Below are 16,345 nucleotides of genomic sequence, written 5' to 3' on the forward strand. Positions count from 1 at the left end.
TTCCACATTGAACCCAACCCCTCTGAATCAGTAACAAGGGTCCTGTCTTGACCGACAAGATTATATCATTACAGTATCACTTTCAAATAACACGTTCATAAACAAAGTAGACTAACGCAGCAGAAATGATGTAACAAAATACTCACACCTCCATCTTTAGTTTAAATGTAATATTAAATACCAGCTCTGGTGGTAGCTGTGGCTTAGTGCTCCTTCCTAACAATATTCTCTAGCTCTTTCACTTTACTTTAGACACATGTATAAAGGGTGTGGCACAGGTAGTCGATGGGGAACAGAAATGGACAGTGTTAGTAATAATCCTTGGAAGCCAACATTAGAGTCTGACCGACTGCAGGTGTTGCTGCGGGGGACCAGAAGATTGCTGGTTGCTGCCCACTGTAGAGACGGACATAATCTACTCTGTCACAAACACAAGTCGTAAAATATTCCGGCAAATTAATCTTTATACTATATGTAGTATCATACTGATACTATCTGTAGACTGTTAGTTAGGCTATTTTATCAACGTCTGTCTGGGTCGTCATGCCGACCGTGCCAACATCCCAAAATATGGGCACATGTGCAATGACATCCACAGTCCACTGGACTGCAGTCTAAGCTTGGGACAGGTAGTTTTTGACACATAGTCTAGTTTAGTAGTATGTCAATTGATTCAATGCCAGACCAATATGAACTACATTATTTAATATCTGATATATTTATTTCTGGTCAGTCCATAATACTCCATTTGTAACAATGATTAATGTTTTAAATATTACTTTGACAAACTTTGTTACTATCAAAGTGACACTTCTGATCTCGACCAAACTGTTATGATCTCAAATAATACAACTATTATACATCCTACATAACATAGTAATATCTTAAAGTTATGGATATTTCTCAGATAAAACTTCAGGCCTAAATCCCACATTCTGTTTGAGGCCTTAATCAGGATGAAATTATTTTCACTTTTGGTTTCTTTATAGTACACACAATAACACAACAGGCCTAGAGTAGAAAAACATGAGTGTTTAGAATGATGTTTACAGTGTGAGGGGAGGAGGTAGCTTCACACACAGAGTCAACAGACACCCAGCAGGTCAAGAGATGCTCCTGTAGCCTCGCAGCTTGGAGCAGAGGGCTGGGCTGCAGCTGTTCCGTTCTGCAGGCGTCTCCATGCCGCCAGAATGCAGACACAGCTTCACACACACACACACGCACGCACGCACGCACGCACGCACGCACGCACACACACACACACACACACACACACACACACACACACACACACACACACACACACACACACACACACACACACACACACACACACACACACACACCATGACTATGCTGCTTTATACAGTTACAGAATTCTCTATCCTCATGGCTGGCCCTGAATAACTTGGTGTCTTTTGTCTTTCTTGGCATATTATGTGGATCTCTCTACTAAGCATATCAATTATCTCTAGTAAAAAAAATAGGACTAAGGGGTGTATACCAGTTTGTATTATTCATTGAACGAATGATGCATGATTTTTAAACTAGTTTATTGCTCTCAGTCAGATTGAATCGTTTCAAAATGCTTAGGCTATAAAGCAATAACGCCCGAGGGGGTGTGGTATATTTAAGCAATAAGGCCAGAGGAGGTGTGGTATATGGTCAATATACCACGGCTAAGGGCGGTTCTTAGGCACGACACAACACAGAGTTAGAGCAGTAAAAATACATGTTTTCTCATACCCGTGGTATACGGTCTGATATACTACAGCTGTCACCCAATCAGCATTCAGGGCTCGAACCACACAGTTTATAATGCTTATTCTAAAGCAGATAGTTTGGGTCCTAAGCATTATAAACTGGGTGGTTCGAGCCCTGAATGCTGATAGGGTGACAGCCGTGGTATATCAGACCATATACCACAGGTAGAACAATTCCTGTATTTTTGCTGCTCTAATTACTTTGGTAACCAGTTTATATTAGCAATACGACACCTCGGGGGTTTGTGGTATATTGCCAATATACCACGGCAAAGGGCAGTATCCAGGCACTCCGCAAGAACAGTCCTTAGCCGTGGTATAATGGCCCATGGCATCGCGTCCCCTGGCGTCTTGGAGGACGTGTGTTTTGGGAGGGTTGAAAGCTGAAAACGTTCATGCAGGAGCTCGATGATGTCATCTGCGAACTCACTCCCCCAAGTCAGAGGCACCGATTTGTTGTCTTCGTTTCATTTCCCCCCTGAAGTTTCTCCAATGCGTCTCGGACCGCAGCACAAACCGAGAAAGTCTGATAACTAAACTTTGCTGTCTAAACGACGTGGGATTTAAGGGATTTAGCGACTGGACATAGACCCGAACAGCCCCTTTTCTGTGGGCGAGCGCGTGAACTTTTACTGGAACCGCAAAAATGAATCGGAGTTTTAATAAATCCCAATCTTCCCTGCAATATTTTGATTGCATCGCGGTTGAAGTGAAAAGCAAGGTAAGCCGACTAGCCTATCGTTGGAATACATTTAGACACCATCATGACACTTTTCTTTGAAGTAGGCTAAATAGTTAGCCTAAGCTACTTCACATGCTCTGGAATGGGGTTTCTGGCTAAATAGACTCGGCTGTGGTGGAAGAGGTAGTAGACTGTACTGCTACTTGTCTAGATTTGACCTGCCACATGCAATGGGAATACTCACAAACTCTCAACAATTACGCCACAGTTGGTTAGTTGATGAATTGGTTGTAAACTACTGTGATTTTCACAAGGCAACTTTTTCAAATGTCTAGTGGAAAACCCGCTGAAGATTGGGACTATTCATGCGAATCCTGATGCCATGGCAGATGTTCTAGAAAAACGGGTTTTGCATTGAGGAAGGATCGATTAAATGTGTTAATTATTCTAAAGAAAGTCTCGTGGTAATTCCCAAGAGTAGCGGTCGAGATATGGTTATTTTTTGCAACATTTGTTGCAACTACTCTTGATTGTTTTGCTACTAACCGAGTTGACACTGACAGCGTGTTGATTTCAACACAACAATACACCGACTGACTCGGCTACAAGATCATAGCCGAGCTTTCACAACCAAATTACATTCCAATAGACCTAATACCGATTTATTTAGTTATTTTAACACAAATATGCTCTCTCATTGTTGTAAAACAAAAATGTAATAGTCTATCAACGTGGGCTAGAAACCGAGGCATGTTGTATTTGACTTATTCGGTCAAGCAGCTCTTGACCTCCTGGGTGTCTGTCGCTCTCGTGTGTGTGTGTGTGAAACGACCTCCTCCCCTCATACTGTAAATATCACTCTTAAGTCTGGAGTGTGTGCCAGTTGCCTACCAACCAACAGACACTGGTGGGTGATAAGACGAATATGTGCCATTGAAACCATTAATGGAATAGATCAGTTCAGACGACTAGATCTCTTCTCTACTGGCCCATGTCGTGTCCTTCCTCCATCCTGACATGTCAATATATTGTACTGATAGTATATTCTTCTACTTCTATGATATCTGTTGCTCAGGTTATGTTCCTCCACCATTCTTCTCTTTCCTCCTCTCTTACAAGGTTTAGGATGGTGCCGATGTTGTTTAGTTTATCCTCAGGTGGATTTCACAGCCTGGACATTTCTTAGGCGGGTTGTATAATCTTTGTGTAGTGTTGTGGCTGGCAGTGTTTTGAAGGCTCAAGGCTTTCGTTGGTGAAGTGCATCAATGCACCTTGCCTGCCCGACGCAGAGCTGATCCACCTCTATTGTTTCAGAGGGCTGAGTGAGTATTCAGCTCTAATTCAGAGTTAATATTCAGTCTCACTAATTCATACCGGGGCTGGAATGCTGCTGACCCATTGTCTGTCTCTCTGTCTGTGGTGAAAGGAGGTCCTCTTTCAGGAGCCCTATCAGAGTGTTAGGGCCCCCTTCTGGCTTATCTCTCCTGGGAACCCCTTAAGGAGCAAGCAGTTTAATGTTTTGTTTGTGTGTTTTAAAACAACCTCTGACAGGTGGAGAGGAAACTTGTCAACTTTAGGAGAAACTTGTCATCAAGAGCCATATTGGGTTGGGCTAGGTAGGGCAGGACTAAACGTGTCATCACAGAACTAATTGGCTGTTGTAGTGAGTCAACCGGTGTCATCCTCTAGTGACACGACAACCTAACTCACCATCACCACTCTATTCAGGCCTGTTGGAGTGTGACCTCAATCAGGCACCAGCTCTCCCCACTGAGGCAGGGAATCGGTATCAGCCTCTTAGTGATGTCATAAAGGAGTTTAGTTCCTGTTTTTCACTGACCCAGGAGGAGAACCTGTTCTCTGGAATTGTTCTGATAACACCAGACTCGGAACAACGTGGCTTCTCAAAGATGAGCTGTGTTGCAACGGGCTGGTTTGTCTCAGCGCCAGCTGTTCTCTGTAGAGATGTCTTTAGACGGTACTGTAGCATGTCTTCATTCACCCGACAGTATCTACCTCACCCTCCCTCACCCATCACGGTTCATCTCTCAACCACTGGAATTTGCATCTCAATACAAAAACTGTCCGTAGGTCGGCTGGGTAGTTTAGATTGTCACGCAGGGAAGACGCGCGATAAGACCGAGAAGCCATTAGCAAACTTAGTCTGGCCTCCATCCGTGGCAGTCAGTGTGTCGGGCCTAATGCTTGAGCAGCGTAGCCTGTCAGTCTGTACCTGTCTGGACCCGTTTTAACATTCTCCCCGTGAAAGAGGAGGAGGTACTCTTTGTTAGTGCGATGTATTATTTTCAGGTTCTGATTCAAATTTAGCTCATGATCTTGTCCAGACCTGAAGCTGGCTGACTCCCTTTAGGCTGTGTTCGTGTTTTAAACACAGGCTGGTTTAACAGCTCAGTCACACGGATGACATGGTAACATACTGAAACACTGACCTCTACTTTTCAACAGCTAACATATCTAGCACTTTTAGGATTCTGTTTTTGAATCTATTTTATTGAGGGGTTTTTTTCTTCATAAAATCATATCATGCCTCAGTGGTTTTCACAAGACCTCATTAGCCCACAAGCTGAGAGAGAACAGTCTGTCACAAACCCATCACTTATTGCTAAATGTAGGTTTCATTTTATGATTTATTTTGGTCTGTGTGTGTGTGTGTGTGTGTGTGTGTGTGTGTTTATTCATGTTTGGCATCAGTATGAGTTGGATAATACACCTGGCATCACACTGCCTCACCAACCTATTCAGATGATATTTCACGTTGTAATGACAAACTGCATGACAGGCCCAGTCTAACACAAACCTCCCAGCAGTCTAACCTAGGCCTTCCTCTAGAACAGACTGTCATCCGGCCTTCCTCTCTGAGCAGATAATTACCGCACCATAGCATAGTGCAGCACAGTTCACCACCATCCACAAGTGACTACTGTTGTAATGTGACTGCTATTGTCAGAGACAAAGCCCAGCTTGTGTTATGCAGACCCAGTGCCCACGCATACAGTGATAGGGTTTCTACTGGCTATGTCAGTTACATGACCAGAGCTGTGACCCCTGGGTCACCCCAGCTGCTCTCCATGGTGGTCCAGTGTCTCTCTCTCACACACACAGACACAGACACGCCAGTACAGACAATCACGCCTCTGGGCATCCTGTTTGAGCAAACCTTGGTGTGTGTGTGCATGCTCAGTCAGTTTGTCCACCCCCATATAATGTTGTTCTGACCCGAACTGTTTTGTCTGTTGGCGTCATCTCATCCAGATAGGCTTGTTTACTGCTGACTCATTCACCTGCATTGTTCCTTTGTCTCAGACTCCTTCCCAAATGGCACCCTACTCCCTATATAGTGCACTACTTTTGACCCGGGTCCTTGATCAACAGTACTGGACTAGAGTGAGCTCCAAAAGTATTGGGACCGTGACAATGTTAATGTTGTTTTGGCTCTGTACTCCAGCTCTTTTGATTTGAAATGATACAATGACTATGAGGTTAAAGTGCAGACTGTCAGCTCTAGTTTGAGGGGTATTTTCATCCGTTATCGTGTGAACCGTTTAAAAACGAAAATACTTTTTGTACTTACGTAGCATCCACGTTAATGTAGAAGTGTTTAGAAACATTCTATTCTTATTTACAATAAAAGTGACACTACATTATTTACTATTCATTTCTATTGGACACAAAATATTCTAAAACACAACCAAAATAAACAGCAAGTGCATCCACTTTAATACACACAAGTGAATTTGTCCCAATAACTTTGGTCCCCTAAAATGTTGGGGCTATGTACAAAAAGTGCTGTAATTTCTAAATGGTTCACCAGATATGAATGAAAATACTCTCAAATTAAACAGTCATTATAATTTCAAATCCAAAGTTCGGGAGTACAGAGCCCCAAAAAACAAACAACTGTCCCAATTCTTTTGGAGCTCACTGTGTATTTAGGGAAAAGGGTGCATTTGGGACAAGCCTAAACCTCCACTTCCCTCTTGCTTCAGTGGGATAAATGGAAGACATGGACATAGCAATTACGTCTCTTTTCTTTACCTGTGCCGTGGCTTGTTTGAGTGTTACATTGTGTAAATTGTTTTATTGTGGTTAGACTGTCTGTGAAGTTCCGAAAAATGATCTTCTTTAGACATCCTGAAGGAATATTGTGTCTGTCTGCCGATTCTGTTTTGGCTGAACATCATCTGGCCTTGGTGGTGGATTAGAGAACAATGTGAAACAGTTGTGACACTGATTACCTAGCATTTTAGAACTCTGTCCCACTGAGGTCCCTTGTGTCTAACTATACATTTATCGGCCAGGTCGATATCGATCGAGATTCAAGTATAAGGTCGGCTCAAATTGTGTTCAGTGCTGTGCTCGGTCGCCAAGCAGCTGTCTTGCTAACTCACCCCTATGTGTTGTCCCTATGTGTTGTCCCTGCAGTATGGAGCAGAGTTCCGGCGATTCTCCGTGGACCGGTTCAAACCGGGGAAGTTCGAGGACTTCTATAAGCTCGTCATGCACGTTCACCGCATCGCCAACATGGAGGTCATGATTGGCTACGCTGACATCCACGGAGACCTGCTGCCAATCAACAACGACGACAACTTCTGCAAGGCGGTGTCTACGGCCCACCCACTGCTCCGGGTCTTCATACAGAGACAAGGTGAGGAGGAGCTCGATTGTTGTTGTTTCTGATCGAGCAGACTTATCGTCTTCTTCTGCGTCGTCATTGGTTGCAATGATTAGGGTCTGTTTTCTCACCTGTCGGTCAGGATCCTTTTCGTTTCGCTCACACTGGGGGGGTTTACTGTCCTGTACTGCTGGTCCGCCGTGGGTGGGTGTGTGTGATGGGTCAGTCCTGTGTGCTATCTAAAAGGGGAATGCTTGCAGGCGAAAGCAGCCAATAGAAAGGAGGTCGATGGGAACGTCTTCTTTCATGCCAGACATGACTTTGAACAAAAGCCCTGCTTGAATGAGATGCTCCTCACTATGTAGGGCTGAACTGAGCGCTGCTAATCCAAAGGCACTGCTCCTAAACACTGAATGGGAGCCCCCCATATACACAAGGCCTCTTCCCCTGTATACCAGTCATGGGACCAGGCATGGGCATCCGACTGCAGCCGGCCCCAGCATACAAATCCATCCATCACCTTTCATGTGGAATGTTCACCCTCATTGGCTGTGTTGTGTTTCCTGGTGTACTGTCCCGCTACGTACTGCTACAGTTCGTGTTATGACAATACTCCCAATGGTTGTAATGCAAGAGACTGAACAAAGTGGGGTGTTATCATGGCACATTGCTGACACAAAGGATTTGTCTGTTGAAAGGACTGCGGCTCCAGTAGGAAGGAAGATTATACAATGCCTCTCCTAACAAAGAGTTCGTTTTATCAGGTGTTTTTTGTTGTTGTGAAGAGTTAAGTAATGATAGTGAAGTATTCGTGTGTGTGCAGCAGGGTAAGGTGAACTTATTGCATTGGAACTCATGGTGTAAGCGTGGGTACTATTTACAGGAATTCGTGCTGTAGTTCCTTTGGAGATGAGTCAGCATTCTGGAGCCGTGTATTGAACTTTACTGGAGGCCATTGTTCTAACGTCTATTCATGCTGAGGCCTATTCCTGCCTGTGTTTCTGGGGTAATCCCCTGTGATGAGTAGCGCTGGGTAGTACCAACCTACAAGCACCACAGGTTTCCCGTCAGTCACGCTGTCCAAGCATCTCCTGACCACCCGGAGAACAATCCAGGCCTCTGTCAGAGGACGGTCTGTAGTTAGAACTGCTGCCCTCTCAGGGCCTCACATAGAGACATTAGTGTGACTCAGCGTCACGACTCTGTCACTCTGATCACACGGATCCTATTCTAACGCAGTATGGGTCGTCTGGACCCACTGACTGAACAAACACTTAACTAGATCCTAACCTCACAGAGACGACAATACTGCTCATAACAGCAACAGTCTTAAACATTGTCCCTCTCTCTGTTTTGGGAAAAAGCTGGAAAGGAAATTCCTTATGCAAAACACTCCTCTCTGAGTGAAACTCTGGAATGGGTTTATAAGACTGAACAGAGCAGGTAAATGTCCCTGACAATTGAGTTCCAAAGCCCAGAACCCCTCACTGTCTCAATTTATAGTCTTCTCTCTCCCACCACATGACCTCGGACCCAGCCAATCAGAGTAGAGACATAAAGTCAGATGAGGCCCCTGGGGCCAGGGTAGGGTGGTCACTAGATCACCTCCATGGTCCACTGCCATGACAAGGACCCATTTGATGTGCTGCTGCACAGGTGCACTTCTCCCCTCCGCCCGGGACCCACTAAGACCCTCAGATCTCTGGGTAATGACTAATCTGAGTCCAGGGGGGAACTGAACCTGTAAGAGCCCTGCAAAGGGCCCACTTCCTCCTGGTTTAATTTGAACTCACCGCCCCACCCCCTACCTTTCCCCAACCCCTCCCCCATGTGAGTGTGGAGACCTTGCTGCTGCTTTTACAAGGTTGTCTTTCTCTCTGGCCGGTAACCAGGCCTGTCGGCAGTTTAGAGGGCTCAGTCAGTAGCCACATGCATCATTGCATCTGGCTTTCACCCATCCTTCCTGTGCTCTCCGTTGTTCAGTGAGTTATGAGGTTGTAGGACAATCAACATCGGACTGAGGAAGAGCGGGTTAAGGATCGTTCTCCACCTGCTGGCATGCAGTATTTTCCTGTTTAACAGGGAGATCCAGGGAGATTGGAATGATTCCTTTTGCATAATTGACTAATCCTGTTACTGGAGCCACGTCTGTTTGCAAAATCCTGATTAATGAAGTGCAGAGATGGGGAAGCTGTGGCCTCCTAGTAAGCTGATTACGGAGGGGCAACAGTATTAGGATTGTCCTGTAGACGTATAGAGCAGAGACAGTCGAACTCTGGAACAGTCTATTCTAGTGTTACAGTTCGGGAGCTTTGGAAGATACAGCGTGAGTATGAGGACAGAGGGGAAAGGAGTAGTGGGAAAGCATGCCTGTATTCAGGCTCCCTGTCTGAGATGATGGTGTGGGTGTAATTGTAGCTGTCCAGTCATGTGGAGCCTGCTGGTCACTCACATTAGCTCTGGGTCAGAGAGCTGCAGGGGTGGAGCTTTGTCTGGCCTCCCTGGTTCTGCAGTGGTGGAGCTTTAGGTTGTCTCTGAAATGTCACCCTGTTTACCATATAATTCACTATTTTTGACCAGGGCCCTATAGGGAATAGGGAGTCATTGTGGATGCGGCCTTAGTCTGGCCTCCTCTTTAGACCAGCTCTGGCATGACCACTTCTAATGGAGCTCAATCTGATAATTGCTGCATAGGGTTAAGGTTCAACCTGTGAGTTGTAACTTTTTAATAAAAATCTTTGCCACGATGCAAATGGATTCAAATTGCATTATAAATACAGAATGAAATAGCTGGCACTCATGGTGTGTATCAGGGGTAGGCAAATAGATTCAGCTGTGGGATGATTTTTGTCAGAGTGAAAAGTCGTGGGGGCCGGAACATAATTATAATAATTTGTACACTGCAAATTGATCAAAAATAAATTGTATTTGAAAATAATAATTGCATACAGTGCCTTCAGAAAGTATTCACAACCCTTTTCACACATTTTGCTGTGTTACAAAGTGGGGATAAAATGTCATTTCTTTGGTAAATGTTATAGACAAAATACTCAATGTCAAAGTGGAAGAAAAATTCTAACCTTTGTAAAAAAGTCAGATCAAGTCAGAAAAATCATGAAAAATGAAACACTATCACTATAGATAAGTATTCGACCCTCTCAGTCAATGCAAATTAGAATCACCTTTGACAGTGATTATAGCTGAGAGTCTTTCAGGGTAAGCCCATTTATTATTTTCAAAATTCTTCATGCTCTGTCACATTTGTTTTTGATCAATGCTAGACAACCGTTTTCAGGCAGATATAGATAGTCTGTAACTCGGCCACACAGGTACATTCACTGTCTTGGTGAACATCTCCAGTGTATATTTGGGCTTGTCCTTTAGGTTATTATACTGCTGAAAGGGGAATTCATCTCCCAGTGTCTGGTGGGAAACGGACAACCAGGTTTTCCTCTAGGATTTTGCCCCTTGGCTCCATGCCGTTTATTTTGTATCATTAAGTAATGGGGAGTTTAATAGGGACCGACTGGCGCAGCTGTCTAAGGCACTGCATTGCAATGCTAAAGGCGTCACTACAGACCTGAGTTCGAGCCCGAGCTGTATCACAACCGACCGTAATCGGGAGCCCCATAGGGCGATGCACAATTGGCCCAGCGTCGTCCAGGTTAGGGGAGAATTTGGCCGGGGTAGGCCGTCTTCACTGACTTGCCTAGTTAAATAACATTAAAAAAAGATATACAATCATACCCATAACATGATGCAGCCACCACTATGCCTGAAAATATGGAGAGGGGTACTCAGACATGTTTGGGGTAAATCTAATATTACCACGACTTTGTATTCAGGACAAAAAGTAGTCATTCAGAACTCATGTTCAACACTTGCACACAGAGTGAGTCCACACAACTTATTATGTGACTTGTTAGGCAAATGTGTACTCCTGCACTTATTTAGGCTTGCCATATTGACTGAAGACATTACAAATATAAATGTTTGAATCATTTGTAAAAATGTTGAAAACAATTTGACTTTGACATTATGGGGTATTGTGTGTACGCCAGTGACAGAACGTTTTTAAATTCAAACAAAATGTGGAAAAAGGTGAGGGGTATTGGCACTTTCTGAAGGCGATGTACCTTGATTACATACAGACCTGATCACATGTCTTTAAAAAAAATATATATATATTCATGGGAATAGTTAGATTTCCTAAATTGAACTCATTTTTTAAAGCTAAATTCCTGGTGATTTTATAGATAGTTATATCTATCTACCTACCTACCTTTCTATACACACAAAACAACTTTGGGGGACCAAAATAAATGACTCGCTGGCTGATTTTTGCGTCACGGGCCACCTGTTGCTACCACTGGTATACATGCAGAGCATAGATTGTTTTTTTGCATTGGGTCAGTTCCACAATAACAGAATTTCAACGTTTAACAAATTATACAACTCTATGCACAAGGACTACTTTTAAAAATTTCCACAGTAAAATGTATCAAAAAGAATTTAGTGGAAGAGCTGTGGTGATGTAAACTTTGGGAACAGAATTTTGGTAAAATCTCCCTCCGGTCTTTATGCGACCACGTTTGCCAAAAACTCTGTTAAATATCTGCTCCGAAATGTACTTTTACCTACTTTTCTCCCCAATTTCGTGGTATCCAATTGGTAGTTACACTCTTGTCTCATCGCTGCAACTCCCGTACGGACTCGGGAGAGGCAAAGGCCGAGAGCCTTGCATCCTCCGAAATACAACCCAACCCAGCCGCACTGCTACTTGACACCATGCCTGCTTAACCCGGGAAGCGAGCCGCACCAATGTGTGGGAGGAAACACCGTACACCTGGCGACCGTGTCAGAGTGCATTGCGCCCGGCCTGCGCAGGAGTCGCTAGAGCACGATGGGACAAGAACATCCCTGCCAACCAAACCCTCCCCTAACCCGGATGACGCTGGGCCAATTGTGCGCCGCTCCACGGGTCTCCAGGTCACGGCCGGCTGCGACAGAGCCTGGACTCTAATCAGGTTCTCTAGTGGCACAGCTAGCACTGCAATGCAGTGTCTTAGACTACTGTGCAACTCGGGAGGCATCTGCTCCGAATTAACATGACACATTGAATTAACATGACACATAGAAAAAATTGTTTTTGGTTATTGATCTACAGTAAGTGAAGTGGATTTACCCCCAGTAACGGAATTACAGTAATGGAATTACATCACGGGTCCCTGATCTGTAGTACACAGAAATGCATAATTATGGATATGAATGAGATTCTCCAAAAGTCATGTTTCACAAGTTTGGACAGCGCAGCAGAGCAGAGTAGGGTTCCGGGGAATACAATCTAACAGAGTAGAGTATAGTACATTATACTATACTTTACTGTACTCTTTCTTTGCTGTATTGGACTGTCCTCTGCTGTGCTCTGCTTACTGTATTGTCCAAACTTGTGAAACATACGTCTATGATTGGTCCAGTCCGTCTGTGGACTTTAACAACAAGGCCAGGGTGAACTGACCAAATTTCAACTACTTTTCAATGTCCATGGACGTCCGGTGTTGGTCGGTGCTCAGTGGGTGAGGATGCTGGTTACAGTAAATGGAGAGAGAGGGGGCTCATGGGTAGGTTTCAGTAAGAGCTGGGAGAGGTGACATTAACTGGAGAGAGAGGGGGCTCATGGGTAGGTTTCAGTAAGAGCTGGGAGAGGTGACATTAACTGGAGAGAGAGAGCTCGCAAGGGATGGGTTCTCCAGACTCTTAACACTCTTGGTTTTACTGAAGGACAACAGAAAGACAAAGAGAACTGCTATGAGCTGAACATAGTATGCCAGTGGAAGGGAGGACAGTAGCAGGTGACCCAACTGTGGTTTGTGACCAATTTCCCATTGTAGCCAATTCACTTGTAGTAATTCTGTTACTCAATCTGATGTATTTAAAAAGCCCTTTTTACATCAGCAGATGTCACAAAGTGCTATACAGATTCCAACCTAAAACCCCAAACAGCAAGCAATGCAGATGTAGAAGCACAGTGGATAGGAAAAACTCCTTACAAAGTAGAAAGGCAGAAACCTATAGAGGAACCAGACTCTGAGGGGTGTCCAGTCCTCTTCTGGCTGTGCTGGGTGGAGATTATAAGAGTACATGGCCATTAAGGCCACATCGTTCTTCAAGATGTTCCAACGTTCATAGATGACCAGCAGGGTCAAATAATAATCACAGGGGTTGTAGAGGTTGCAACAGGTCAGTACCTCAGGAGTAAATGTCAGTTGGTGTTACTAATGTTTTAAAATGTATTTTATTATTCTGAATTTTAATCACTTAATAATTAATAAACAAAATTGAAATCGGTTAAATCACTGCAAGTCATTGGTAGGTCTACCATTACTTGTTACTTATGAACTTTCATTATCCTCTCATGAGGGAGATAAACTAGAAAATATCTTAAAGATGAGTGGGATTTTGATAATGGAATTACAAGGCACAAGGAAATATTTCTTACATTTTGTACGTTTGCCCACTGACAAAGAAATGATCCGTCTATAATTTTAATGGTAGGTTTATTTGAACAGTGAGAGACAGAATAACAACAACAAAAATCCAGAGAAATGCATGTCAAATTTTATAAATTGATTTGCATTTTTATGAGGGAAATAAATATTTGACCCCTCTGTAAAACATGACTTACTACTTGGTGGAAAAACCCTTGTTGGCAATCACAGAGGTCAGACGTTTCTTGTAGTTGGCCACCAGGTTTGCACACATCTCAGGAGGGATTTTGTCCCACTCCTCTTTGCAGATCTTCTCAGAGTCATTTAAGGTTTTGAGGCTGACGTTTGGCAACTCGAACCTCAAACCTTTGTTGTTATTCTGTCTCTCACTGTTCAAATAAACCTACCATTAAAATTACAGATGGATCATTTCTTTGTCAGTGGGCAAAAGTACAAAATCAGCAGGGGATCAAATACTTTTTCCCCTCACTCTAACTAGTAACCATGATTTTCATAGGGTGTATTTTGCTCTTCACATTCAGTGTTTTGTTGTCATCCAGCACCAACAGGTTTACCTGAGCTCCAGTATCGGGCTTGATTGGTATTCTAGTTTAATTCGCAGTCAGTGGCACAATCCATTCAGCTTTTGTTGTTCTATAATTTGCCATATGCAGGGCAATTTTTGGGCTTGTGGATAACTCTACATTTTCCACATGTGGTATTTAGATTTTTCTCTTTTGGTTGTTTTTGTTTTGTGTGTGTGTGGCTCCTCTCTTTGTATTGCATGCACTGACGTCTCATCCCTGCGCAGCTCTTTAGCTTGTGCTCTGGTGGATTCAGCTGCTCGACACATTCACTGCTTTATCCAAAGTTACATCTTGCTCATGCAGCAATCTCTCCTTGAGTCAATTATCAAGTATGCCACAGACCATCCTCTTTCACTAGTGAAAATCTGAAGACTCACATGTTATGCTCAGTGTGTTCAGCTCTGCCAAGTACTGGTCAACTGACTCCCTGTTTCTGATCATTAGAGAAACATCTGTCAAACGTGATGTTCTGGCTTGATACAAAGTACTCCTCAAATTTAACCATGAGGACTGTCAATGTCAAGTTTGCCTCGTCTAGCTGAAAGCTATTGTAAATGTCCAATACATCCCCAACAACATTTTTTTTAAAGACAATGCCAGTGCTGAACAGACTGAACTTTAAACAGACAAGAGCACCTATTTCGCAAAACCCACAGTTTAAATAAATACTGGGAAGTTGGGATCTAGGAGGTGGGTGATATAGGCCAAGGTCGTCTCGGTGGCGGTGTAGCTTGTTTAACATGTGGTGTTATGGGTACATAACCTGATTAACCTTCTAGAAACCCGCCTGGGACACTAGACTGATAATAGTGTTAGCGAAACAGTGTCTCCCTTGTTTTAGTACAAATGCACAGTACTGGCTGTCAGAAGGAAACTGCTTTAGCAACATTTTAAGTTGAACTCTTAGTGCATCTTTAAGCGTTAAATGTGGTTGAACTATTGTAGAAATCTCTTCGCCATTTCCTGGTTGCAAAAATTCGAATAGTCAGAATTTCAGTTTGTGACGAAGCAAGCACGGATACTGTAGAGAATCATTGTGCCATCCAAACCACTGTGAAATATATTCTCCATAACCAAAAATATTGTGTTTTCATCTGTTTTGAAGCTGGTGTACAAAACCGAAAGTTAAAGACACAAAACTAAACTTAGGAGCCGGAATCATAGAACTAGCGCACATAGAACATAGCTTCTTAGACTTGCTTTCAATGAGAGTGACAGATCTATAACACACACACATTTCTATGTGGGTTTGGTCAGGTCGCCCAAAAAGTTAGATATTGCAGCTTTTAATGTGGCAAGGAGAACTAAAATTCAGTCCATCATAGTGAACCAATTGTTACTATTGTTTTTTGCTGCTTTTAGACTCAAACGTGTATTGAGTTGTTTGCACAGCAGACGTTCAGGGAAAGTATTATTGTAATTACACTGAGTATACAAACATTAAGAACACTCTTTCCATGACTGACCAGATGAATCCAGGTGGAAGCTATGATCCCTTATTGATGTCATTTGTTAAATCCACCTCAATCAGTGGCGATGAATGGGAGGAGACGGGTTAAAGAAGGATGTTTAAGCCTTGAGACATGGATTGTGTATGTCTGCCATTCAGAGGTTGAATGGGATAGACAAAAAATGTAAGTGCCTTTTGAACGGGGTATGGTATTGAGACCCGGGCGCACCGGTTTGTGTCAAGAATGGCAACGCTACTGGGTTTTTCACTCAACAGTTTCCTGTGTGTGTCAAGAATGGTCCACCACTCAAAGGACATCCAGCCAACTTGACAAACCTGTGGGACACATTAGAGTCAACGAGGGCCAGCATCCCTGTGGAACGTTTTCGACACCTTGTAGAGTCCATGCCCTGACGAATGTATACTCGGTGTATAGACTCTATTTCAAGCATAAATCGGTTGTTGAGGAATGTAACTTGGCATGGTCTGAATAGAGGAATGTCATACACACTGCAACAGAACCCTGCTGTGGGACAGTGAACTGGACTGAGTGAACCAGCTGCTTTGTTATATTTCTCTAATTGCTAATCAAAGTGTGGTGGTGCTTTACAAAGTGTCGCAACAAACATCCCTCTACAGTAAGTATAATTTAATTCCCCAGAGAGGACCAGACCAGTGTCTGAAGTCCCAACAGATGTCTGAGATGGAGAGCCAAGACTGCAGACTGTATTGGCCAGCTAGA

The 16,345-nt window shown here is 43.6% G+C and overlaps 1 protein-coding gene across 1 annotated transcript in view; it reads left to right on the top strand.

Moving 5' to 3' along the window:
* The first annotated feature begins 2,164 nt into the window (after positions 1-2,164).
* The window catches only part of LOC115128512 (partitioning defective 6 homolog gamma-like), a 39,280-nt gene continuing 25,099 nt past the window's right edge, over positions 2,165-16,345 (top strand). Inside the window, exons 1-2 of the mRNA XM_029658407.2 lie at positions 2,165-2,484; positions 6,889-7,111. Of these exons, the coding sequence (XP_029514267.2) occupies positions 2,410-2,484; positions 6,889-7,111 (298 nt within the window). The 5' untranslated portion in view covers positions 2,165-2,409. The remainder of the gene's footprint in view (positions 2,485-6,888; positions 7,112-16,345) is intronic.

This window comes from Oncorhynchus nerka, linkage group LG4 (assembly GCF_034236695.1).
Source record: "Oncorhynchus nerka isolate Pitt River linkage group LG4, Oner_Uvic_2.0, whole genome shotgun sequence".
NCBI classification, from domain to species: Eukaryota; Metazoa; Chordata; class Actinopteri; order Salmoniformes; family Salmonidae; genus Oncorhynchus; species Oncorhynchus nerka.